Source organism: Pristiophorus japonicus, chromosome 12 (genome assembly GCF_044704955.1).
Source record: "Pristiophorus japonicus isolate sPriJap1 chromosome 12, sPriJap1.hap1, whole genome shotgun sequence".
Classification (NCBI taxonomy): Eukaryota; Metazoa; Chordata; class Chondrichthyes; family Pristiophoridae; genus Pristiophorus; species Pristiophorus japonicus.
Genome location: NC_091988.1, coordinates 203,653,328 through 203,681,035, shown reverse-complemented (window position 1 = coordinate 203,681,035; position 27,708 = coordinate 203,653,328). Strand labels below are relative to the sequence as shown.

The window sequence follows — 27,708 nt, the reverse complement described above, 5'->3', positions numbered from 1 at the left end:
AGTGCGGCCCCTCCGACAGTGCGGCCCCTCCGACAGTGCGGCCCCTCCCTCAGCACTGCACTGGGAGTGTCAGTCTGGATTTTTGTGCTCAAGTCTCTGGAGTGAGACTTGAACCCACAACGTTCTGACCCAGAGGCGAGAGTGCTGCCCACTGAGCGACGGCTGACATGCACGGTTAAGATTTCTGAAGTAGCTGAAATGGTTTGCATGAACTGTGTTGCGGGCACCGACTTACCCTCAGCGCCTGCAGCTGCCCCCCCAACTGCAGCTGTTCCACTGGGAGTGGCAACACTCAGGGGTACAGCTCCCCCAGCCCCGATGTTACAGATCAGGTTGCCGATGTTCACGTTGCTGAGGGCCTGTGGGTAAAATAGAAGCACAAGACACAATTAAACCATATCTGGCCTTGGATCAAGTACCTTGCAGAAGCATGCTCACTCGGACACCTCTGTGGCATTGCTCTCTCTGGCCTAGAGCTAGTCCAACGGAACCCACAGAATATTACTCCCCCCAGCGACATTATCTGCACGACCTCTCCTCTCTCGACCCCCGACTGCCTCTGTGCTGTCTCACTGCTTGTCCAACATCCAGTCTTAGTCGAGCTGCAAATTCTTTCAGGAAGATCAGAGCCATTGTCTTTGCCCCATTTACAAACTCTGTAAGCTTTGCCACCGATCCCATGGCCCCTCCCTTGCCTCTACCTCAGGCTGAACCAGGCTGTGGGTCCTAGTTAACCCCGAGTGGAGCTCCCGACCTTATGTCTGCTCCATCACCAATGCTGCCTACTTCCACCTCCATTACGCCCCTGCCTCAGCTCATCTGCTGCTGAAACCCTCACCCCAGGCCTCTCTGACACCTCCCGGCTCGTGACCGGCCTCCCAACCTCCGCCTTCCATAAACCGCAGCTCATCTCCAGCTGTGCTGCCCGCATCCCGAGTCGCAGCATGTCCCCGAGGAAGTGAGGCCTCCCTGCCTGAGCAAGGGTTTACATTAGAATGTTGCCTGTACTGCTTGATAGATGATATCTTTCATTATCGAGAACAGTAACCTTCGCAAACAAGCCCAGCCGGAAAGCCTCCATTGTAACTCATGCTGCTTTCATCAAAGCCTCTGTCCTTGCATCTCAACATTGGCTCCTGGTCACCCAACTCCAATTTACAATTCCCACCCTCGTGTTTAAATCCCTTCACGGCCTAGCCCCTCCCGATCTCTGTAACCCCCACCAGCCCTACAATGCCCCCCCCCCAAGAACTCTTCAGTCCTCTGACCATGGCCAATTTTGTGCATCCCCCCCGTTGCCAATATCCCGAGAATGAATCAACATTGAGCAGTGGTCCCAGTACAGTACTCGCACCCCAACACACGTTCCATCAGCTCAGTCTTGATTTAGCTTTCAAATCACAGCATCCTCCACAATCACAACCATGTTTTTTTAAAGTGGGAATAGACTAGAAAAAGGCAGAAGAATCATTTTCTATATTTAAATTCTTTGAAGTGGTGAGCTCCCCAAACCACTTTACTGTCAGAGTTCAGAGTTCTCGATATTTATCCCCAGTGACTATAACGGGGCTCCCTGACTCCGTGAGGGAGCGGGGCCTTCCTGCCTGAGCAGGGTTTACATTATAACATTGCCTGTACAGATTGACAGGCAATATCTGTCAATTATGTATGCTTGGGTTTACTAGCCACCAGGTTGGAGGACATTGGGCTGTGCACGCGTGTGCAGCCCAGGTATAACAGGCCAGCCATCATGTAATGTAATCACTTTGGACCCTAATAAAGTAGAGCCAGGTTTGCATCTGTTCGGAGTTTACAGTATTCAGTCGATCGAGTTATTGCATACATAACAATATCTTTCATTATCGAGAGCAGTACCTTCGCAAACAAGCCCGGCCAGAAAGGCTCCACTGTAACGCCTGCCGCTTTCAGCAAAGCATTGAGCTTATCTTCCTGTGAAAGGAATCGAGACAATCGGGTGAAGAGAAAACTGCCACTGCGTTCCAACAACGTACGTTCCAAGCAGAACACCCGAGCCCCCCACGGCCTCAGCACATAAACGTACTACATTCTGTTACTTCCAGCTCCGTAACATCGCCCGACTCTGCCCCTGCCTCAACTCATCTGCTGCTGAAACCCCCATCCATGCCTTTGTCTCCTCCAGACACGACTATTCCAACACTCTCCTGGCCGGCCTCCCACCTTGCACCCTGCATAAACTTCAGCTCATCCGTAACTCGCACCAAGTCCCGCTCACCCATCACCCACTGGGCTCGCTGACCCGTGTCCTAACTCGCACCGAGTCCCGCTCACCCATCACCCCTTGTGCTCACTGCCCCGTGTCCTAACTCGCACCAAGCCCCGCTCACCCATCACCCCCTGTGCTCACTGCCCCGTGTCCTAACTCGCACCGAGTCCCACTCACCCATCACCCATCACCCCCTGTGCTCGCTGACCCGTGTCCTAAATCGCACCGAGTCCCACTCACCCATCAACCATGGGCTCGCTGACCCGTGTTCTAACTCGCACCGAGTCCCGCTCACCCATCACCTCCTGGACTTGCTGACCTATATTGGCTCCCGGTTAAGCAACACCTCGATTTAAAAATTCTCATCCTTGTTTTCAAATCCCTCCATGGCCCTCGCCCCTCCCTATCTCTGTAATCTCCTCCAGCACCCCCCCTCTGCACACCTCCAATTCTAACCTCTTGAGCATCCTCGATTATAATCGCTCCACCATTGGCGGACGTGCCTCAGCTGCCTGGGCCCCAAACCCGGGACTACCCTCCCTAACCCTCTTTGCCTCTCTTCTGCTTTAAGCCACTTCTTAAAATCTATTTTTTTGACCCAGCTTTGGGTTACCTGTCCTAATATCTCATGTGCTTAGTGTCGAGTTTAGTTTGATAATCGCTCCTGTGAAGCATCTTGGGACGTTAAAGGTGCTATATGAATGCAAGCTGCTGCTGTTGTTGTTGAATCGCAAGGCCCCAGTTTGGATCCTGAACTGTGCTGAATGAGCTGACTCAAGGATGTACAATCAGCCTGAGTGTTCTCAAGGTGCTGAAGCTGGGTTGGGAGTCAGGGGGAAGGATAGAACCAGCTTGCACCTGATCAATATCCAGCTGCTGCAAGATGAGTGTGTACGAATGGAAGTCTAGGATCGGGGTCAGCCGCGATGCCCTCCACAGTCAAATATCTCCCAACAAAATCGGTCTCAAAGGCTCACACAAGAATGGCCACTTGGCCAAGCTCCCGGAGGCCGAGCGAGCTATGCCAGACAACAGCGGACACCTTCAGGGAGGAATAAAGCATTGGATAAATACTCGAAAAGGAAAAAAATGGCAAGGCTATGGAGAAAGAGCAGGGGGAGTGGGACTCTTTCAAAGAGCCGGCACAGACACGATGGGCCGAATGACTCGAGGAAAGACAGGTTATTCTGAGGCTTAGGTTGATTATGCTTTGATGGCTCAGTTCAATGATAATCCTTCAGTATTCTGAATAACTTTTGACAGAAAGTGTCGGTAACTGTGTATAAAATGATAGAGTGTTTGTCAGTTGAGGTTGGGGGCCCTCTCCCAGTGTCTGACTGACCCTGGTGCAGGGACAGCACTGCTAGCACGAGACTCGGGAGTTCTGAACTCTTTCAGAATACAGCAGCAAAAGTGCCCAAAGGGGAAAAGACACCAGGTGTCTTCCTCTCCAAACCCATGCAAATTGGAATGGAAAGTGTGAATCAATCCGTTCAGTGATAAAACAATGAATACAGCTGGCCTCCCTCCAGCGAGTTACAGGAAGTGGAGCTGTGTGCATCGAGCTCTGTGATTCAACACAGTGGCCACAGCGAGACGTGGGCGTGTGTGAGAGCAGTCACTGTCGGTTCCATGCCCAAACTACTCGTTAGCATGGTAAGGTATACGAGAACGCGGTACACTTCAGCTCGGCCAAACTTCTGCTGCCTATATCCTAACCTGCACCAATTCCCTCCCGAAACCTCGCCGCTCCTTAAAACCTCCCTCTTTAACCAAGCTTTTGGTCACATGTCTGAATATCTCCTTATGTGGCTCGGTGTCAAACGTCGTCTGATAATCGGTCCTGTGAAGTGGCTCAGGATGATTTGAAAGTCACTATTGAATCTGCTCCCACCGGCCTCTCAGGCAGCACGTTCCAGATCACAACAACTCGCTGCGTTAAAAAAAAATCTCATTTCCCCCTCTGGTTCTTTTGTCAATGACTTTAACTCAGTGTCCTGTGAGTCTCATCGCCGAGAACGTGCAGAAACCAAGCGCAGGCAGCGGAAGGAGCGTGCGGCAAACCTGTCCCACCCACCCACCCTTTCCCTCAACCACTGTCTGTCCCACCTGTGACAGGGTCTGTGGTTCTCGTATCGGACTCTTCAGCCACCTGAGGACTCATTTTTAAGAGTGGAAGCAAGTCTTCCTCGATTCCGAGGGACTGCCTATGATGATGATGTGGCCTCTGGTTACTGACTCTCCTGCCCCCGGAAACAGTTTTTCCTTATTTACGCTAGTTATTTGAGCCAATTATGACTTTTGCCGTACAGTTGCACAATGTTTTTTTATGAGGTGCTGCTTGTTGAGGTTGTGACCCCGTGACCCCGCGCTAGACGCAGGGCGTTTAATTACACAGAGACTACTCGGGGCTTCTCAGTGCTGACTGCTTTACCTCACTCCTGGCTGACAGTGAGGGTAAAGCAGAGGCTGGGCAGTCCACCAAAACTGGTCAACTTCAGTCACTGCTCTTCAGGGGGCAAGGTCCCAGATTTCCCCCTGGGCATTTTGTGGGCAGTGGTGCAAGGGTGAGGCGAGGGGTTCTCTCTCTCGGGGAGGGATACATTATTGGTCGTTCGGGCTCTACTCTGTGGGGCTGGTCCCAGAAGGGCGTTGCCAAGAGGCCTTCTCAGTCAAGGATGATGTGTGTACCAATGTGGAATCTCTAGATTGAATCCCGGGATGAGAGGGTTGTTCTATGAGGAGAGACTGAGTAGAATGGGCCAATATTCTTTGCAATTCAGATAAATGAGAGGTGATCTCATTGAAACGTATAAATTTCTTACGAGGGCTCGACAGGGTATATGCTAAAGGCGGTTTCCCCTGGCCGGAGAGACTAGAACCAGCGGGCATGGTCTCAGGAAAAAGGGTTGGCCCTTTACAACTGAGATAAGGAGAAATTTAATCACTTGGAGGTTGTGAATCTTTGGAATTCTCTGCCCGAGAGCTCTGTCGTTGAGTATATTCAAGGCCGAGATCGATTGTTGTTCTCTAGGGAAAATCGAGGGAGATGGGGATCGGGCGGGCAAGTGGAGTTGAGATCAAAGATCAGCCACGATCTTATTGAATGGTGGAGCAGGCTCGAGAGGCCGACTCCTGCTCCTAATTCTTATGTTATGAATAAACATAAGAACACAAGAGGTGGGAGCAGCGTCGGAGCGGCCTATAAAAGGCCCAGCGGGAGCTCGAGTACCAGTGGCAGTCGGTGAGAGGTGGGAGCAGCGCCGGAGCGGCCTATAAAAGGCCCAGCGGGAGCTCGAGTACCAGTGGCAGTCGGTGAGAGGTGGGAGCAGCGTCGGAGCGGCCTATAAAAGGCCCAGCGGGAGCTCGAGTACCAGCGGCAGTTGGGGAGAGGCGGGAGCAGTGTCGGAGCAGCCTATAAAAGGCCCAGCGGGAGCTCGAGTACCAGTGGCAGTCGGGGAGAGGCGGGAGCAGCGTCGGAGCGGCCTGTAAAAGGCCCAGTGGGAGCAGTGTCGGAGCGGCCTATAAAAGGCGACCGGTGCAGCTACAGCGGGAGAGAAAGCAAAAAAGAAGTAGAAAGGAATCAAAAGGTGACGTCACAGCCAATGGGGTAAGTGATTGGCTGGTGATTGGTGAGTAGCTTTTCTTTTTATGTTTATATCAGTAAGTAAACTGTAACATTGTTATTACCAATTTAAGTGTATCTCAGGGTTAAGTCATGGCAGGAGAGCTCGGTCACGTGTTATGCTCCTCCTGTGCCATGTGGGAACTCAGGGACGCTTCCGGTGTCCCTGATGACTACGTGTGTAAGAAGTGTATCCGCCTCCATCTCCTGATGGACTGCGTTGCGGAATTGGAGCTGAGGGTGGATTCACTCTGGAGCATCCACGGTGCTGAGAATGACATAAGTGGCACGTGTAGTGAGTTGGTCTTACCGCATGAGAAGGATCCACAGCCAGATAGGGAATGGAAGACCAGCAGGAAGAGTAGTACAAAGCAGGTAGTGCAGGGGTCCCCTGTGGTCATCCCCCTGCAAAACAGATACACCGCTTTGGGTACTGTTGAGGGGGATGACTCATCAGGGGAGGGCAGCAGCAGCCAAGTTCATGGCACCGTGGCTGACTCGGCTGCACAGGAGGGCATAAAAAAAAAAGAGTGGGAGAGCGATAGTGATAGGGGATTCAATCATAAGGGGAATAGATAGGCGTTTCTGTGGCCGCAATCGAGACTCCAGGATGGTATGTTGCCTCCCTGGTGCAAGGGTCAAGGATGTCTCCGAGCGAGTGCAGGACATTCTGAAAAGAGAGGGAGAACAGCCAGTTGTCGTGGTGCACATTGGTATCAACGATATAGGTAAAAAAAGGGATAAGGTCCTACGAGACGAATTTAAGGAGCTAGGAGTTAAACTAAAAAATAGGACCTCAAAAGTAGTAATCTCGGGATTTCTACCAGTGCCACATGCTAGTCAGAGTAGGAATCGCAGGATAGCACAGATGAATACGTGGCTTGAGCAGTGGTGCAGCAGGGAGGGATTCAAATTCCTGGGGCATTGGAACAGGTTCGGGAGGAGGTGGGACCAGTACAAACCGGACGGTCTGCACTTGGGCAGGAACGGAACCAATGTCCTAGTGGGAGTGTTTGCTAGTGCTGTTGGTGAGGAGTTAAACTAATATGGCAGGGGGATGGGAACCAATACAGGGAGACAGAGGGAAACAAAAAGGAGACAAAAACAAAAGACAGAAAAGAGATGAGTAAAAGTGGAGGGCAGAGAAACCAAAGGCAAGAAACAAAAAGGGCCACTGAATATAAAAGGGCTGCAGGAGGGGTAAAAACTAAAAATCATGGTTTAAAAACTAGGATGAAAACACTCGACCTAAATGCACGCAGCATTAGAAATAAAGTAAATGAGTTGACGGCACAAATCATTACAAATGGGTATGATTTGGTGGCCATTACAGAAACATGGTTGCAAGGTGGCCAAGACTGGGAATTAAACATAAAGGGGTATCTGACGATTCAGAAAGATAGGCAAGAAGGGAAAGGAGGTGGGGTAGCTCTGTTAATAAAAGATGATATCAGGGCAGTTGTGAGGGATGATATTGGCTCCAATGAACAAGATGTTGAATCATTGTGGGTGGAGATTAGAGATAGTAAGGGGAAAAAGTCACTGGTGGGCGTAGTTTATAGGCCCCCAAATAATAACTTCATGGTGGGGCGGGCAATAATCAAAGGAATAATGGAGGCATGTGAAAAAAGAACGCCAGTAGTTATGGGGGATTTTAACCTACATATCGATTGGTCAAATCAAATCGCAGGGAGTAGCCTGGAGGAGGAATTCATAGAATGCATACGGGATTGTTTCTTAGAACAGTATGTAACAGAGCCTACAAGGGAGCAAGCCATTTTTGATCTGGTCCTGTGTAACGAGACAGGAAAAATAAACGATCTCCTCATAAAAGATCCTCTCGGAATGAGTGATCACAATATGGTTGAATTTGTAATACAGATTGAGGATGAGGAAGTTGTGTCAGAAACGAGCGTACTATGCTTAAACAAAGGGGACGACAGTGGGATGAGGGCAGAGTTGGCTAAAGTAGACTGGAAACACAGACTAAACGGTGGCACAATTGAGGAACAGTGGAGGACTTTTAAGGAGCTCTTTCATAATGCGCAACAAAAATATATTCCAGTGAAAAAGAAGGGCGGCAAGAGAAGAGATAACCAGCCGTGGATAACCAAGGAAATAAAGGAAAGTATCAAATCAAAGACCAATGCATATAAGGTGGCCAAGGTGAGTGGGAAACTAGAGGATTGGGAAAATTTTAAGCAACAGCAAAGAATGACTAAAAAAGCAATAAAGAAAGGGAAGATAGATTACGAAGGTAAACTTGCGCAAAACATAAAAACAGATAGAAAAAGCTTTTACAGATATATAAAACGGAAAAGAGTGACTAAAGTAAATGTTGGTCCCTTAGATGATGAAAAGGGGGATTTAATAATGGGAAATGTGGAAATGGCTGAGACCTTAAACAATTATTTTGCTTCGGTCTTCACAGTGGAAGACACAAAAGCCAAAAATTGCTGGTCATAGGAATGTGGGAAGGGAGGACCTTGAGACAATCACTATCACTAGGGAGGTAGTGCTGGACAGACTAATGGGACTGAAGGTAGACAAGTCCCCTGGTCCTGATGAAATGCATCCCAGGGTATTAAAAGAGATGGCGGAAGTTATAGCAGATGCATTTGTTATAATCTACCAAAATTTTCTGGACTCTGGGGAGGTACCAGCGGATTGGAGAGCAGCTAATGTAACGCCTCTGTTTAAAAAAGGGGGCAGGCAAAAGGCAGGTAACTATAGGCCGTTTAGTTTAACATCTGTAGTGGGGAAAATGCTTGAAACTATTAAGGAAGAAATAGCTGGACATCTGGATAGGAATAGTGCAATCAAGCAGACGCAGCATGGATTCATGAAAGGGAAATCATGTTTAACTAACTTACTGGAATTCTTTGAGGATATAACGAGCATGGTGGATAGAGGTGTACCGATGGATGTGGTGTATTTAGATTTCCAAAAGGCATTCGATAAGGTGCCACACAAAAGGTTACTGCAGAAGATAAAAGTACGCGGAGTCAGAGGAAATGTATTAGCATGGATAGAGAATTGGCTGGCGAACAGAAAGCAGAGAGTCGGGATAAATGGGTCCTTTTCTGGTTGGAAATCAGTGGTTAGTGGTGTGCCACAGGGATCAGTACTGGGACCACAACTGTTTACAATATACATAGATGACCTAGAAGAGGGGACAGAGTGTAGTGCAACAAAATTTGCAGATGACACAAAGATTAGTGGGAAAGCGGGTTGTGTAGAGGACACAGAGAGGCTGCAAAGAGATTTGGATAGGTTAAGCGAATGGGCTAAGGTTTGGCAGATGGAATACAATGTCGGAAAGTGTGAGGTCATCCACCTTGGGAAAAAAAAACAGTAAAGGGAATATTATTTGAATGGGGAGAAATTACAACATGCTGTGGTGCAGAGGGACCTGGGGGTCCTTGTGCATGAATCCCAAAAAGTTAGTTTGCAGGTGCAGCAGGTAATCAGGAAGGCAAATGGAATGTTGGCCTTCATTGCGAAAGGGATGGAGTACAAAAGCAGGGAGGTCCTGCTGCAACTGTATAGGGTATTGGTAAGGCCGCACCTGGAGTACTGCGTGCAGTTTTGGTCACCTTACTTAAGGAAGGATATATTAGCTTTGGAAGGGGTACAGAGACGATTCACTAGGATGATTCGAGAAATGAGGGGGTTACCTTCTGATGATAGATTGAGTAGACTGGGTCTTTACTCCTTGGAGTTCAGAAGGATGAGGGGTGATCTTACAGAAACATTTAAAATCATGAAAGGGATAGACAAGATAGAGGCAGAGAGGTTGTTTCCATTGGTCGGGGAGACTAGAACTAGGGGGCACAGCCTCAAAATACGGAGGAGCCAATTTAAAACCGAGTTGAGAAAGAATTTCTTCTTCCAGAGGGTTGTGAATCTGTGGAATTCTCTGCCCAAGGAAGCAATTGAGGCTAGCTCATTGAATGTATTCAAGTCAAAGATAGATAGATTTTTAACCAATAAGGGAATTAAGGGTTACGGGGAGAGGGCGGGTAAGTGGAGCTGAGTCCACGACCAGATCAGCCATGATCTTATTGAATGGCGGAGCAGGCTCGAGGGGCTAGATGGCCTACTCCTGTTCCTAATTCTTATGTTCTGACTCCGCGTTTCCTCTGACTCCGCGTACCTTTATCTTCTGCAGTAACCTTTTGTGTGGCACCTTATCGAATGCCTTTTGAAAATCTAAATACACCACATTCATCGGTACACCTCTATCCACCATGCTCGTTATATCCTCAAAGAATTCCAGTAAATTAGTTAAACATGATTTCCCCTTCATGAATCCATGTTGCGTCTGCTTGATTGCACTATTCCTATCTAGATGTCCCGCTATTTCTTCCCTAATGATAGTTCAAGCATTTTCCCCACTACAGATGTTAAACTAACTGGCCTATAGTTACCTGCCTTTTGTCTGCCCCCTTTTTTAAACAGAGGCATTACATTAGCTGCTTTCCAATCCGCTGGTACCTCCCCAGAGTCCAGAGAATTTTGGTAGATTATAACAAATGCATCTGCTATAACTTCCGCCATCTCTTTTAATACCATGGGATGCATTTCATCAGGACCAGGGGACTTGTCTACCTTGAGTCCCATTAGCCTGTCCAGCACTACCCCCCTAGTGATAGTGATTGTCTCAAGGTCCTCCCTTCCCACATTCCCATGGTTTTTGTGTCTTCCACTGTGAAGACCGAAGCAACATAATTGTTTAAGGTCTCAGCCATTTCCACATTTCCCATTATTAAATCCCTCTTCTCATCTTCTAAGGGACCAACATTTCCAGAGAGGAGAATGAGGAGAAAAAACTTCATAAAGTAAAACAAAGGTACTTTGCAGCTCTGTGCCTCAATCACACATTGCCAGCCTTCAGCGAAGTGTCTTGCTCTAGTCTCTTTCAGACAAACCCAGATAAGATTAGGAGCTGGGTTGGGTGTTGGGAGCCTATGGTCAGCCATTCACTGGCAGAGACAGGAATCTCTTCCCTCCCCCTCTGTGGTAAGGCCTGCTTGCTCTGAAAAGGGAAGGCTAACCCCCTTGTGCAATTCTGAATTTATAGCCAAATCACTCACTGCTCTTGGCCGAGGCCCGGCGTGTCACGTGTTACTGGCCTGTGAAGAGCTCTGGCCCTCAACATTGGTTCCCGTAGTGGGAGTGCTGATGGCCCCCTGTATGAGCCTGTATGGCTCAGAGACGTGGACCATATACAGTGGACACCTCAAATCTCTGGAGAAATACCACCAACGATGCCTCCGCAAGATCCTGTAAATCCCCTGGGAGGACAGACGCACCAACGTTAGCGTCCTCGGTCAGGCCAACATCCCCAGCATCGAAGCACTGACCACACTCGACCAGCTCCGCTGGGCGGGCCACATTGTTCGCACGTCTGACACGAGACTCCCAAAGCAAGCGCTCTACTCGGAGCTCCTTCATGGCAAGCGAGCCCCCAGGTGGGCAGAGGAAACGTTACAGGGACACCCTCAAAGCCTCCCTGATAAAAGGCAACAGGATGAGACATCCACTCACCTTACTTTGATAGAATGGAACTGAGCCGAATTTCAGCTTCCAGTTCAGCTGAACTGGAAATCCCCACCGACACCTGGGAGTCCCTGGCCAAAGACTGCCCTAAGTGGAGGAAGTGCATCCGGGAGGGCGCTGAGGGTCGCCAACTCTGGTTGGGCATATTCCCGGGGGTTTCATCACATGACCTCCCGCCGCCACCCGCCCCTCCCCCACTCTCCCACCATTGGTCGCTCGAGATGTCCATCCCCACAGTGCCCTGCCTTCCCACGGCCAATCGGAACGCGAACAGACTCAATCCCCGATTGGATGTTTCTTGACTATTTTTCCCAATCGGCAATATTTTTATAACTAAATCAATCAGAAATGTTTTCAAAAAACACAATGTTTAAATTCTGCGGTGTTTCTCCCTGGTTTCTGGCAGCAGTGTGCTGGAGATTAATCTTTAATCCCTGGAGACTCCAGGCCAATTCTGAACTGGAAGCTGAAATTCGTCTCTGTTCCATTCTATCAAAGTAAGGTGAGTGGATGTCTCATTCTGTTGCTCAGGGTCTCTGGTTGTGGGCCTGTTAAAGCCCGACTGCTTGGTCCCCAGAACCTGTGCATTACTGCCGGCCCATTCACCTGCTCAACAATATGTCTTTCTCTCCGCCATTCGTCAAATAGGTCCTCCTCCTCCCCACCCACCCCACAACAGAGTATCTCTCCCTCCTTACAACTTACTCAATCCATCACCCCCTCCCCCATGTATATAGTTTATCTCTTTGACTCTCATTCGCTAACGTACCACATTCTCCGAGGTGTGACCTGTATTACTCTCTACTCTATCCCTCTAGCCAAGATCGTCCTTCTTTGTCCCACTCCCCCTCAGTGGAATCTCTCTCCTTGCCCTCACCATTTAAAAAGTACTTGGATGTGCACCTGAAGTGCCGTAACCTACAGGGCTACGGACTGAGAGCTGGAAAGTGGGAGTAGGCTGGGTAGCTCTTTGTCGGCCGGCACGGACACGGTGGGCCGAATGGCCTTCCATGCAGTAAATCTCTCTGATTCTAGTTGTTGACCTCCCCTTCTGTTTACTCCCTTTTTCTAGTCTCCTGAAATAAGTTTGTTCACTGGAGTAGGACTCCTGCACATGTACATATCGGGGCTGTTGTTGATTATACTGTACCTCCTGCCCTTCAAACTTTATCTCCGTTGCAATGCCTCGATTTTAAAATGATCATTCGTGTGCTCAAATCTCTCCATAGCCTCGCCCCCTCACTATCTCTGTAACCTCCTCCAGCCCTACAAACCTCCGAGGTCTCTGCGCTCCTCCAATTCTGGCCTCTTGCACATCCCGACTTCCTTTGCTATACCACAGGGGGCCGTGTCTTCAGCTGCCGAGACCGTCAGCTCGGGAACTCCCTCCCTAAACCTCTCCGCTTCTCTTCCCTCCTTTAAGATGTTCCTTAAAACCTACCTCCACCTGCCCTAATATCTCCTTAAGTGGCTCACTGTCAACTTTTGTTTGCGCTATATAAAGGCAAGTTGTTGTTGTTGCTGCGAGTCCTGCTCTCTCGGAGGGGCTTCAGACAGCAGGCTCCCACCCACCCCACTCGTTCCGCCGGTGTGGGCTCGGGCACATCGAGCGACTGAGGAGTCTCAGCGAATGAGTGAGCAGTGCACCAAAACAAATCATTATCCAAGGAGTTGTGAATGGAACTGAACACTGTGCAGTCATCAGCGAACATCCCCACTTCTGGTCTTATGATGGAGGGAAGGTCATTGATGAAGCAGCTGAAGATGGTTGGGCCGAGGACACTGCCCTGAGGAACTCCTGCAGCGATGTCCTGGGGCTGTGGGACACGGGGGCTTACTCACAATCCTCGACAGCAATGGGCTCTCATAAAGAGAAGCAGGGATCGCCGTACGAGGCCATGTTCGGGTGAGAGGGAGGAGAGTACAAAATGGCTGCTCTTCTGCTCCCTGGGGCAGGGCGGGGGGGGGTTAGGGAGAGTTTGTAGGAGGGCACATGGATAAATGAACAAAGTTCTCTATTTTAAACATTTTAGAATTAGGTGGCTATTCAGCAGCCTCCACTTCTGCCTTAACAATACCAGACCTTGGCCCTTTTTATCCAGGAAATGGTTTATTGGAGTGAAACCAGACGGAGATCTCTACTTCTGTGAAGTTCACTGCCTTCCTATTGTTTTCCAACACTGATCTGCTGTCTTAAATGAAAGGAATAAAAAGAACTAGCATTTATAGAACGTCTTTCACGACCTCAGAATGTTCCAAAGCACTTCACAGCCAATGAAGTACTTTTGAAGTGTAGTCACTGTTGTAATGTGGGAAACGCGGCAGCCAATTTGTGCACAGCAAGCTCCCACACACAGCAATGTGATTACGACCAGATAATTTGTTTTTAGTGATGTTGATTGAGGGATAAATATTGGCCCAGGACACCGGGGATAATTCTCCTGCTCTTCGAAATAGTGGCCATGGGATCGTTTACCCGAGAGGGCGAGCGGGGCCTCGGTTTAACGCCTCATCTGTAAGATGGCACCTCAGACATCGCAGCACTCGCTCGGTGCTGCACTGGAGTGTCAGCCTGGATTCTGTGCTCAGGTCCCTGGAGCCCGCCTCTCCCCCACCCTCTCTCTTTCCCCCCTACCCCCCCCTAGCTTTGCGTGCTCAAGTGTCAGATGTGGGTCTTGAACCCACATCCATCTGACTCAGAGGCGAGAGAGCGAGCGCTACCCACTGAGCTACAGTCGACGAGAGAAAACCAAGCAGCAGTGCTGCCCCTGATGGCTGCTGGAGAATGTGTGTGTGGGTGTTGGGTGTCAGGGCCGGGCTCAGTAATTGACCCGTGGGCTGCCGCTCGCTATCTGAGCTCACACACGGAGGACGCTCACTTGAAGTGCCGCTGTGCTGTGCTCAAGCGAGAGTCAGCACTTTCAGGAGAAGAAAAAAATAGATCCCAGGAACCTTTGCTCCTCTGCAGGGTCTAATTTTGAGCAGATTTCTTTGGCTTGTTGTTTCCAAAATATTTTGGGCATGTTTAATTATAGCACGGTACCACGGGGCGATGAATTGAGTTTCAAACCTCGGTCACCCCGACCTGGCCGGGGGCGTACATATCCAGGCCACGCACTTCTCCAGGGAGAGGGAGATCGGGTCGGGGAGGTGGGGCAGTCGCTCCCGAGCAGCTCTTCTGTGCCTCCTCGGGCTGTACTTATAAACTTTTTGTATACGTAGAGCACCATGATCTGAAAAAACCCAAGTAGTGCCATGTATAATGCAAGTTCTGTTTAGTAATGTATGTTGCAAAGAAATGTAACTGTACCCTCACCCATTGCGTGTACCGTATAGTGCCACTAGTAAAGTAATTTGATGACTGTATTACAATGTATCCTGGATTGTACTGAAATGTACCTCGAAATGTAAAGCAAGCAAATGTATTGAACGGAACTGCCGTCAGCATCCAAATGTAATGTATGGAATTGCTGATCACATCCAAATGTACTGAACTGTCTTCCAATGTATTGTGCAAATTTTTATATAAAGTATATTTTGAAATATAAAAAGAACCTCTTGTGCGCCTCCCAGGGGCCAATGCAAAGCAACACAGGGAGGAGCAGGACTCAGTTCATCTGCTCTCTCAGTGGCTGGCTGGTCCAGGGTAACCGGGAACGAGAAGTAGACTGAGCTCTCTGCTAAATAATAAAAATATAGAAAATAGGTGCAGGAGTAGGCCATTCATGGCTGATCATGCAACTTTAGTACCCCATTCCTGCTTTCTCTCCATACCCCTTGATCCCTTTAGCTGTAAGGGCCACATCTAACTCCCTTTTGAATATATCTAACAAACTGGCCTCAACAACTTTCTGTGGTAGAGAATTCCACAGGTTCACAATTCTCTCAGTGAAGAAGTTTCTCCTCATCTCGGTCCCAAATGGCTTACCTCTTATCCTTAAGACTGTGACCCCTGGTTCTGGACTTCCTCAACATCGAGAATATTCTTCCTGCATCTAACCTGTCCAATCCCGTCAGAATTTTATATGTTTCTATGAGATCCCCTCTCATTCTTCTAAATTCCAGTGAACATAAGCCTAGTCGATCCAGTCTCTCTTCATATGTCAGTCCTGCCATCCTGGGAATCAGTCTGGTGAACCTTTGCTGCTCTCTCTCAATAGCAAGAATGTCCTTCCTCAGATTAGGTGACCAAAACTGAACACAATATTCCAGGTGAGGTCTCACCAAGGCCCTGTACAACTGCAATAAAGACCTCCCCTGCTCCTATACTCAAATCCCCTAGCTATGAAGGTCAACATGCCATTTGCCTTCTTCACCACCTGCTGTACCTGCATGCCTACCTTCAGTGACTGATGTACCATGACACCCAGGTCTCGTTGCACCTCCCCTTTTCCTAATCTGTCACCATTCAGATAATATTCTGCCTTCCTGTTTTTGCCCCCAAAGTGGACAACCTCACATTTATCCACATTATACTGCATCTGCCATGCATTTGCCCACTCACCTAACCTGTCCAAGTCACCCTGCAGCCTCTTAGCATCCTCCTCACATCTCGCATTGCCACCCAGCTTAGTGTCATCTGCAAACTTGGAGATATTGCATTCAATTCCTTCTTCTAAATCATTAATGTATATTATAAATAGCTGGGGTCCCAGCACTGAACCTTGCAGTACCCCACTAGTCACTGCCTGCCATTCTGAAAAGGACTCGTTTATTCCTACTCTCTGCTTCCTGTCTGCCAACCAGTTCTCTATCCACAGCAACATGTCAGTACATTATCCCCAATACCATGTGCTTTAATTTTGTAATCTCTTGTGTTGGACCTTGTCGAAAGCCTTTTGAAAGTCGAAATACACCACATCCACTGGTTCTCCCTTGTCCACTCTACTAGTTACATCCTCAAAAAATTCTAGAAGATTCGTCAAGCATGATTTCCCTTTCATAAATCCATGCTGACTTGGACCGATCCTGTCACTGCTTTCCAAATGTGCTGCTATTTCATCTTTAATAATTGATTCCAACATTTTCCCCACTACCGATGTCAGGCTAACCGGTCTATAATTCCTTGTTTTCTCTCTCCCTCCTTTTTTTAAAAAGTGAGATTACATTAGCTACCGTCCAATCCATAGGAACTGATCCAGAGTCGATAGACTGTTGGAAAATGATCACCAATGCATCCACCATTTCTAGGGCCACTTCCTTAAGTACTCTGGGATGCAGACTATCAGGCCCCGGGGATTTATCGGCCTTCAATCCCATCAATTTCCTTAACACAATTTCCTCACGAATAAGGATTTCCTTCAGCTCCTCCTTCTCACTAGACCCTCGGACCCCTAGTATTTCTGGAAGGCTATTTGTCTTCCTTAGTGAAGACAGAACCAAAGTATTTGTTCAATTGGTTCAATAAGCAACCGAGAGCAGATTTAGCATCGCGCACACACCTGGGAGAACAGTTTATATCAAGATCACAAAAACAGATTATCACGTCATTATCATATTGCTGTGTGTGGGAGCTTGCTGTGCGCAAGTTGGCTGCCGCGTTTCCCACATTACAACAGTGACTACATTTCAAAAAGTAGTTCATTGGTTGTGAAGTGGCTTGGGATGTCCTGAGGTTGTGAAAGGCGCTATATAAATGCAAATATTTCTTTCTTTATTGATCCTGCAGACTGTGGCAAGGGGAATAAATAAAGCGGCCCGGGTTCCCAGTCCTCATTGCCAATTGTGTGGAAAATGGGTGGACAGAATCAGAGTCAGCTGTGCACCCCTCCAAAATCAAACCGTTTCACCACCTCCCTCCCATTGCTAGATTCACTATGGAGCAGGATTATATGCTTAGAAACAGCAATCTAAACAGCAATTGGGGAAACTCTTCAAATCACCATTGCCAAAACAATGGCATCGACTGCCACCCAGTGGGGAGATCGGGCCACAGCGATGAATAAGCACGAGATTTAGGTGTGCTCGGTGTCTGGAACATGGGAACAGGAGGAGGCCATTCAGCCCCTCGAGCCTGTTCTGCCATTCAATGAGCTCACGGCTGACCTGTAACCTGAACTCCATCCACCTGCCTTGGTTCCATCGCCCACGATACCCTTACCAAACAAAAAGCTATCGCTCTTGGATATAGAATCATTAATTGATCAAGCATCTACTGCTTTTTGTGGGAGAGAGTTCCACACTGCTCCCACCCTTTGCGTGAAGAAGTGTTTCTTAACTTCTCTCCCGCAAGGCCTGGCTCTGATTTTACGGTGATGTCAGGTGACCTCAGTTACGGGGATAGACTGGAGAAGCTGGGGTTGTTCTCCTTGGAGCAGAGAAGGTCGAGAGGAGATTTGATCGAGGTGTTTAAAATCATGAGGGGTCTGGACAGAGTAGATAGAGAGAAACTGTTCCCATTGGTGGAGGGGTCGGGAACCAGAGGACACAGATTTAAGGCGATTGACAAAAGAACCAAAGGCGACACGAGGAAAAACCTTTTTACGCAGCGTGTGGTTAGGATCTGGAATGCGCTACCTGAGAGGGTGGTGGAGGCAGACTCAATCACGGCTTTCAAAAGGGAGTCCCTGAAGGAAAAAAACTGCAGGGCTCCGGGGAAAGAGCGGGGGGAGTGGGACTGGCTGAGGTGTTCTCGCAGAGAGCCGGCACGGGCTCGACGGGCCGAATGGCCTCCTTCTGTGCTGTAACCGTTTTGTGATTCTGTCATCCTGTCCGAGACTCCCTCACCAGCAGGACCACCTCACCTGGGCCCACCAGCCGCGCTCCACACCAGCTCAGTGCCCTGTCCTGCCAAGGGCCCACCCCACAGACTGGGACGGAGTCAGGTTCATGCCCCAGTCTGTGTGGAGCTTGCTGACGTCAGCCAGGGTGTTTGGAGATTTAATGGGAGATGATTGTTTTCCAACCTTAAGCGCTTTGCACAGTTAATTGGATGAGCCCATCAGTTCACACAACAGTCTGCTCACAAATGTGCTCCACATGATCGAAAGCTGAGCCATGCAACAGAATCATTACTGCCACCCGTATCACTTAGGGATTCGGTCATGACTAGTTCCGACTTTTCCGTTATTAAGCTCTTGCTAGTTTATTCCTCATCTAATGCTTTGCACCGTGAAATCAGAGAGGCACAAATCTACCAGAGACTGGGCTTTAAGAGAACAAGAGAGGTGAGGGTTAGGACATTAAGACAGGTTATGAATATTTTATATGATGCCGACAGACAAGCTGCAAGAATTACTCTTTAGAAAAAAAAAACAATAAATGTCAAATGCCAAGCCTTGTTGCTGCGGCCTAGCTAATAGCCTGGAGCTGCTCTTCCCTCACACCACAACGCGCCCCACAACCCAATCTGTCAGCCCAAATTGCAATCTACGCATCTGCTGCTGAAGGCGAGGGAGTCTCATTGCTTTCACAGGACAGAGAGATGTGTTTCGAGGGCAGCACGTTATTGCTTTAACGAAGTGCTTTGTTTCCTGAAGCATTGTAATAAGAGCCGACTGTGGCTTAGTGGGTAGCACTCACTCGCCTCTACGTCAGAAGGTCGCAGGTTTAAGGCCCACTCCAGGGACTGGAGCAAGCAAATCTAGCACAAAAACACGCATTTCTTCCATTTTCTGAAAGGTGAACCGGTAAACACTCTAATGAGACAAGGCTAATTACAAAAGAACAGGCTGATTTATTTTACAAATAATCTCCCAATGCCATGCTGAGGGAGTGCCGCACTGTCGGAGGGGCAGTGCTGAGGGAGTGCTGCACTGTCGGAGGGGCAGTGCTGAGGGAGCGCTGCACTGTCGGAGGGGCAGTGCTGAGGGAGCGCCGCACTGTCGGAGGGACAGTGCTGAGGGAGCGCCGCACTGTCGGAGGGACAGTGCTGAGGGAGCGCCGCACTGTCGGAGGGACAGTGCTGAGGGAGCGCCGCACTGTCGGAGGGGCAGTGCTGAGGGAGCGCCGCACTGTCGGAGGGACAGTGCTGAGGGAGCGCCGCACTGTCAGAGGGGCAGTGCTGAGGGAGCGCCGCACTGTCGGAGGGGCAGTGCTGAGGGAGCGCTGCACTGTCAGAGGGGAAGTACTGAGGGAGCGCCGCACTGTCGGAGGGGCAGTGCTGAGGGAGCGCTGCACTGTCAGAGGTGCCGTCTTTCGGATGAGACATTAAACCAAGGCCCCGTCTGCTCTCTCAGGTGGACGTAAAAGATCCCACGGCCACTGTTCGATGAGGGGCAGTAGAGTTATCCCTGGTGTTCTGGGAAAATATTTATCCCAGCATCACTAAAACAGATTATCTAGTCATTATCACATTACTGTTTGTGGGAGCTTGCTGTGCGCAAATCGGCTGCTACGTTTCCCACATTACAACAGTGACTACACTCCAAAAGTACCTAATTGGTTATGAAGCACTTTGGAACATTCTGAGGTCGTGAAAGACGTTCTATTAATGCTAGTTCTTTCTATTCCTTTCATTTAAGACAGCAGATCAGTGTTCGAGAACAATAGGGAGGTAGTGAACTTCACAGAAGTAGAGATCTCCGTCTGGTTTCACTCCAATAAACCATTTCCTGGATAAAAGGGCTGAGGTCTGGTATTGTTAAGGCAGAAGTGGAGGCTGAATAGCCACCTAATTCTAAAATGTTTAAAATAGAGAACTTTGTTCATTTATCCATGTGCCCTCCTACAAAACCCACCCCATTACAAACTCCCCATTGGCTGTGAAGTGTTTTGCGACGTCCATACGTTGTGAAAGGCGCTATAGAAATGCAAGTTATCTTTTTTTTCCCTCCTCTCCTCATATAATGACCCCCATTCCCCCCAACCCCGCCTATCATAAGAAATAGGAGCAGGAGTAGGCCATACGGCCCCTCGAGCCTGCTCCGCCATTCAATAAGATTATGACTGATCGGATCATGGACTATCGAAACAGTCACGAACCTTCCCTCCCATCGCATCTCCTGCTCCCAACAAAACTCCGCCTGTATCATACTCCAATTTTCCTGCAATCCAACAGAGACTTGGACTGTTTGCCAAGCACAACGGGCAAAGATTGGCACAGTTGGCCGGTGCTGTCCCCACCATATCGGTGGTTGGCCGTGCCACCAATAGTCATGGGGCAAACTGGGGTGAACCGTGAGTCAACCGGGAACGAACCAGCTCCTCGCCCAATGCTGGCCAAGCAGCAAAATTTAACAGAGTTACGCCAGTCACGAGGCAGCCCTAACCCAACCCAACCCAACCCAAATGGATGCTCAAGGTCAGCAAGATTATCACACATCGGGAGAGAAGCCCTCAAAGGTATGACGGATCCCTCCGCACCACTGGTCTCCCGTAAGCAGGCCCCGCGCTCCTTATGCTCAGGAGTTTACCTTTACTGCCCAATCTCCAGTCATACAATCGCCTGCCCCGGGGGTTGTGACAGTGGAAGCCCCTTGCTGTGAGGACTGGATAGTGTATCCTCACACACATTTCTTCCATATTCTCAAAGGTGAACCGGCAAACACACTCACGCGACAAGGCTAATTGCAAAAGGAACAGGCTGATTTATTTTACAAATAATATGTCAAATGACCAGGTCGACCATTACAGTGAATTTTATCTTATTCTGTAAAAACATAAGAAATAGGAGCAGGAGTAGGCCATACGGCTCCTCGAGCCTGCTCCGCCATTTAATACGATCATGGACTTAGGTCCACTTCCCCGCCCGCTTCCCATAACCTCTTATTCCCTTATCGGTTAAGAAACTGTCTAAATTTATTCAATGACCCAGCTTCCACAGCTCTCTGGGGCAGTGAATTCCACAGATTCACAATCCACTGAGAGAAGAAATTCCTCCTCATCTCAATCTTAAATGGACGGCCCCTTATTCTAAGATTATGCCCTCTAGTTCTAGTCTCCCCCATCAGTGGAAACATCCTCTCTGCATCCACCTTGTCAAGCCCCCTCATAATCTTATACGTTTCGATAAGATCACCTCTCATTCTTCTGAATTCCAATGAGTAGAGGCCCAACCTACTCAACCTTTCCTCATAAGTCAACCCTCTCATCTCCGGAATCAACCTTGTGAACCTTCTCTGAATTGCCTCCAAAGCAAGCATATCCTTTCGTAAATATGGAAACCAAAATTGTACGCAGTATTCCAGATGTGGCCTCACCAATACCCTGTATAATGTAGCAAGACTTCTGTTTTTATACTCCATCCCCTTTACAATAAAGGCCAAGATTCCATTGGCCTTCCTGATCACCTGCTGTACCTGCACACTAACTGTTATTCTGTACAGCCACCAGAGGGCTCATACCCTGGAGTCCCAAGGGATCCCATAATTCCTTGGGAACACAGGTATTTAAGGAGGCTTCACAGGTTGGAGGGGCACTCTGGAGACCTGCAAATCGAAGACTAAGGTCACACTTTACTTTGAGCTCAGAGTTCAGTCTGACTCTTTCTCCATATACAACACTAACCTTTTGTGTTTAATTTCATGTATACTGCAGCACTTCGCAATTTTTCTCCATTTAAATAACTTGCTCTTTGCTTTTTTTTGCCAAAATGCATAACCTCACACTTTCCAACATTATACTCCATCTGCCAAATTTTTGCCCAGTCTTTGTCCTTTTGCAGGTTTTTTGTGTCCTCCTCACACATTGCTTTTCCTCACAACCTTGTATCGTCAGCAAACTTGGCTACGTTACACTCAGTCCCTTCATCTAAGTCATTAATATAGATTGTAAATAGTTGGGGTCCCAGCACTGATCCCTGTGGCACCCCACTAGTTACTGTTGCCAACCCAAGAATGAACCATTTATCCTGACTCTGTTTTCTGTTAGTTAGCCAATCCTCTATTCATGCTAATATATTACCCCCAACCCAGTGAACTTTTATCTTGTGCAGTAACCTTTTATGTGGCACCTTGTCAAATGCCTTCTGGAAGTCCAAATACACCACATCCACTGGTTCCCTTTTATCCACCCTGTTCGTTACATCCTCAAAGAATTCCAGCAAATTTGTGAAACATGACTTCCCCTTCATAAATCCATGCTGACTCTGCCTGACTGAATTATGTTTTTCCAAATGTTCTGCTACTGCTTCTTTAATAATGGACTCCAACATTTTCCCAACCACAGATGTTAGGCTAACTGGTCTATAGTTTCCTGCTTTTTGTCTGCCTCCTTTTTTTAAAAATAGGGGCATTAAATTTGCAGTTTTCCAATCTGCTGGGACCTCTCCAGAATCCAGGGAATTTTGGTAAATTATAACCAATGCATCCACTATCCCTGCCGCTACTTCTCCTAAGACCCTAGGATGCAAGCCATCAGGTCCAGGGGATTTATCTGCCTTTAGTCCCATTATCTTGCCGAGTACCTCCCCCATCCTATAGCCCCTTGACTATCCACTGTTGGTATATTTTTTAGTGTCCTCTATCGTAAAGGCTGATACAAAATATTTGTTCAGAGTTTCTGCCATCTCCATGTTCCCCATCACTAATTCCACGGTCTCGTCCTCTAAGGGACCAACATTTACTTTAGCCACTCTTTTCCTTTTTATATACCTGTAACGCTCCTTGTAACATGGAAAATAATAAAGTTCCTCCAATGACTGTTCTCCCTGAATCTAGTTGGCACTACAATTGAGGGCGGCTTTCTCAGCCCCGGTTTCTCTCATCAGACTTTGCGGACTCCCTTGGCACATGGTAACTCTCTGCCCTTGCAGGACAGAAAGGCAGATGCTCAACTTCAGACCCACCCTGCACTCCCAGCTCTCCCTGTCTGGGGATTGGTTAGTTGAGCTGCCATTCAAACCAGCTATTGCCCTATCAGCTGAGTGCTTTCCCGGCAGCTTTCCTCCACCGACCTTTGGACCACATGAACAAGGCTCTTCCAGCACATCCCCCAATCCCCTCCCTGAGGTGTGTTAATGGATCTCAATGGGGGGGGGGGGGAGATTTTAACCCCACTCGCTCAGCAGAAACCTGGCGGGTGGCCAGTAACAATCCCCCTGGGTCTTACCTGTCCGAAAACTGCTGTGATCGCAACATCTGCAATTTTAACCTGCTCTCCTAAGTGGGCAGCATGGACACATGTCCGGAGCAAACAGGGTTCTTCCTTACTTAGGCATGTTGCCCCGATGACATCATAGACACCCGACTGTAATTTTAACTCAGGCCTGAGTGGGGAAGCCACCTGGAGTTAAAATCGAGGCTCTTTTGACCAGAATCTAACTCCTTTTTTGCTGATTCTACTCTGTGTTCTCAAAGGCTGGGAAATTCGCCTCGTGGGGGAATCTAGAACGAGGGGACATAGTCTCAGAATAAGGGGTCGCCCATTTAGGACTGAGATGAGGAGAAATTTCTTCTCTGAGGGTTGTAAATCTGTGGAATTCCCTGCCCCAGTGAGCTGTGGAGGCTGGGTCATTGAACATATTTAAGGCGGAGATGGACAGATTTTTGAGCGATAAGGGAGTAAAGGGTTATGGGGAGCAGGGCAGGGAAGTGGAGCTGAGTCCATGATCAGATCACCCATGATCTTATTGAATGGCGGAGCAGGCTCGAGGGGTCAAATGGCTGACTCCTGCTCCTATTTCTTGTGTTCTTATGTTTAACTTCAATTCAGCTGAATTGAAGTTAATCACATTATCAATGAATGGAAATTACATTAAAATCCGCCTTACATTAAATCAGCAACAATTCCCAAAATGTGACAGACACACAGTTCTTCCCTTCCCCCTTGTTAGTCAATAGTCACTCAGATTGATTTTAAAGCATTCCCTCCAACGGGACTTCAGCCAAGAGCAGGAGGAACGACGGAGCTGTGCCAGGGACATCCGCTGGGACCACAATCTCACGGCCCTCACCTGCCGACAGTATCACAGACACCAAGAAAATGGAGAAAAGCTGCCTCTTCACACCTGTGACACACCTGTACTTTCTTCACCTGCAAAACTCTGCTGCTCGTGTCCTAACTCGCACCAAGTCACGCTCACCCATTACCCCCTGTACTCACTGACCTACATTGGCTCCCGGTCCAGCAACAGATCGATTTTTACAATTCTCATCTTTGCTTTCAAATCCCTCCATGACCTCATCCCCTCCAGCCCTACAACCCTCCGAGTTCTCTGCGCTCCTCCAATTCTGGCCTCTTGCGCATCTGTGATTTTCATCACTCCACCATTGGCGACCGTGCCTTCAGCTGCCTGGATCCCAAGCTCCGGAATTCCCTGCCTTAACCTCTTCACCTCTCTCAGTGTCAGTTGTGGCTCAGTGGGTAGCACTCTCACCTCTGCGTCAGAAGGTTGAGGGATCAAGTCCCACTCCAGGAACCTAAGCACAAAAAAATCTAGGCAGACACTCCAGTGCAGTACTGAGGGAGCGCCGCACTGCCGGAGGGGCAGCGCTGAGGGAGCGCCGCACTGCCGGAGGGGCAGCGCTGAGGGAGCGCCGCACTGCCGGAGGGGCAGCGCTGAGGGAGCGCCGCACTGCCGGAGGGGCAGCGCTGAGGGAGCGCCGCACTGCCGGAGGGGCAGCGCTGAGGGAGCGCCGCACTGCCGGAGGGGCAGCGCTGAGGGAGCGCCGCACTGCCGGAGGGGCAGCGCTGAGGGAGCGCCGCACTGCCGGAGGGGCAGCGCTGAGGGAGCGCCGCACTGCCGGAGGGGCAGCGCTGAGGGAGCGCCGCACTGCCGGAGGGGCAGCGCTGAGGGAGCGCCGCACTGCCGGAGGGGCAGCGCTGAGGGAGCGCCGCACTGCCGGAGGGGCAGCGCTGAGGGAGCGCCGCACTGCCGGAGGGGCAGCGCTGAGGGAGCGCCGCACAGTCGGGAGGTGCCGTCTTTCGGCTGAGATGTTAAACGAAAGCCCCATCTGCCTTCTCAGGTAGACATAAAAGATCCCATGACACTATTCGAAAAGGAGCAGGGGCGATTTCAGTCTGTGGGACCTTGCTGCGTGCGAATTGGAAGCTGCACTCCCTACATTACATTCATAATTACTTCACTGGATGGAAAGTGTTTTGAGACATTGAGGCTGCGAACGGGGTTACAGAAATGCAAGTTCTTTCCTTCCCCATTCACGATCAAAGTCCATCATCATTTAAAAAAAAAACTCCACATCTCCCATTAGCTCCAACACAAGGAGTCCCGAGTAGCTCACAAGCCACCTCATAACATGGGACAATTTAAAAAGGCTTGTATTTCTACAGCGCCCTTCACAATGGCTGAAGGTGCAAACGCGTTTACACCCGATGAAGTACTTTAATGAAGTGTGCTCACTGTTGTAATGTGGGAAACGTGGCAGCCAATTTGTGCACAGCAAGCTCCCACACAGCAATGTGAGAGCGACCAAATAATGTGTTTTGTGATGTTGGTTGAGGGATAAAAATAGGCCAGGACACCGGGGAGAGCTCCCTGCTGTTATTGGAAACAGTGCCATGGGATGTTTACGCCAACCTGAGGGGGCAGACGCGGGCTCAACAACAACTTGTATTTACATAGCGCCTTTAATGTAGTGAAACGTCCCAAAGTGCCTCACAGGCGCAGAAGACAAAACAAATACATTTGACACCAAGCCACATAAACAGTACCGCCCCTCCCACACTCCCCCGGCACCGCCCCTCCCACACTCCCCCGGCACCGCCCCTCCCACACTCCCTCGGCGCCGCCCCTCCCACACTCCCCCGGCACTGCCCCTCCCACACTCCCCCGGCGCCGCCCCTCCCACACTCCCCCGGCGCCGCCCCTCCCACACTCCCCCGGCACCGCCCCTCCCACACTCCCCCGGCACTGCCCCTCCCACACTCCCCCGGCGCCGCCCCTCCCACACTCCCTCGGCGCCGCCCCTCCCACACTCCCCCAGCACCGCCCCTCCCACACTCCCCCGGCACCGCCCCTCCCACACTCCCCCGGCGCCGCCCCTCCCACACTCCCCCGGCGCCGCCCCTCCCACACTCCCTCGGCGCCGCCCCTCCCACACTCCCCCGGCGCCGCCCCTCCCACACTCCCCCGGCGCCGCCCCTCCCACACTCCCCCGGCGCCGCCCCTCCCACACTCCCCCGGCGCCGCCCCTCCCACACTCCCCCGGCGCCGCCCCTCCCACACTCCCCCGGAGCCGCCCCTCCCACACTCCCCCGGCGCCGCCCCCCCCACACTCCCTCGGCACCGCCCCCCCCACACTCCCTCGGCACCGCCCCCCCCACACTCCCTCGGCACCGCCCTCCCACACTCCCTCGGCACCGCCCCTCCCACACTCCCCCGGCACCCCCCCTACCACACTCCCCCGGCACCGCCCTCCCACACTCCCTCGGCACCGCCCCTCCCACACTCCCTCGGCACCGTCCTCCCACACTCCCTCGGCACCGCCCCTCCCACACTCCCCCGGCACCCCCCCTACCACACTCCCCCGGCACCCCCCCTACCACACTCCCCCGGCACCGCCCTCCCACACTCCCTCGGCACCGCCCCTCCCACACTCCCCCGGCACCCCCCCTACCACACTCCCCCGGCACCCCCCCTACCACACTCCCCCGGCACCGCCCTCCCACACTCCCTCGGCACCGCCCCTCCCACACTCCCCCGGCACCGCCCTTCCACACTCCCCCGGCACCGCCCTCCGACCCTCCCTCGGCACCACCCCCCGGCTCGGCCCTCCAACCCTCCCTCGGCACCGCCCCTCCCACACTCGTCCGGCACCGCCCTCCCACACTCCATCGGCACCGCCCTCCCACACTCCATCGGCACCGCCCCTCCCACACTCCCTCGGCCCCGCACCCCCACTCTCCCTCGGCACCCCCCCTCCCACACTCCCCCGGCAGCCCTCTCCGACACTCCCTCGGCACCGCCCCTCCCACACTCCCCCGGCACCGCCCTCCCACACTCCCCCGGCACCGCCCTCCCACACTCCCTCGGCACCGCCCCTCCCACACTCCCCCGGCACCCCCCCTCCCACACTCCCCCGGCAGCCCTCTCCGACACTCCCTCGGCACCGCCCTCCCACACTCCCCCGGCAATGCCCTCCCACACTCCCCCGGCACCACCCCTCCCACACTCCCCCGGCACCACCCCTCCCACACTCCCCCGGCACCCCGCCTCCCACACTCCCCCGGCACCCCCCCTCCCACACTCCCCCGGCACCCCCCCTCCCACACTCCCCCGGCACCCCCCCTCCCACACTCCCCCGGCAATGCCCCTCCCACACTCCCCCGGCAACGCCCCTCCCACACTCCCCCGGCACCCCCAATCCGACACTCCCTCGGCACCGCCCTCCCACACTCCCCCGGCACCACCCTCCCACACTCCCCCGGCAATAGCGTC

At 50.9% G+C, this 27,708-nt stretch overlaps 1 protein-coding gene across 1 annotated transcript in view; it reads right to left on the bottom strand.

Annotated features, from left to right (window-relative positions):
• Positions 1 to 27,708, bottom strand: part of LOC139277124 (large ribosomal subunit protein P1-like) — a 47,067-nt gene that overhangs the window by 4,541 nt on the left and 14,818 nt on the right. The window contains exons 2-3 of the mRNA XM_070895141.1: positions 1,876 to 1,950; positions 236 to 359 (exon numbers count right to left, since the gene is read on the bottom strand). Coding sequence (XP_070751242.1) covers positions 236 to 359; positions 1,876 to 1,950 — 199 coding nt within the window. The remainder of the gene's footprint in view (positions 1 to 235; positions 360 to 1,875; positions 1,951 to 27,708) is intronic.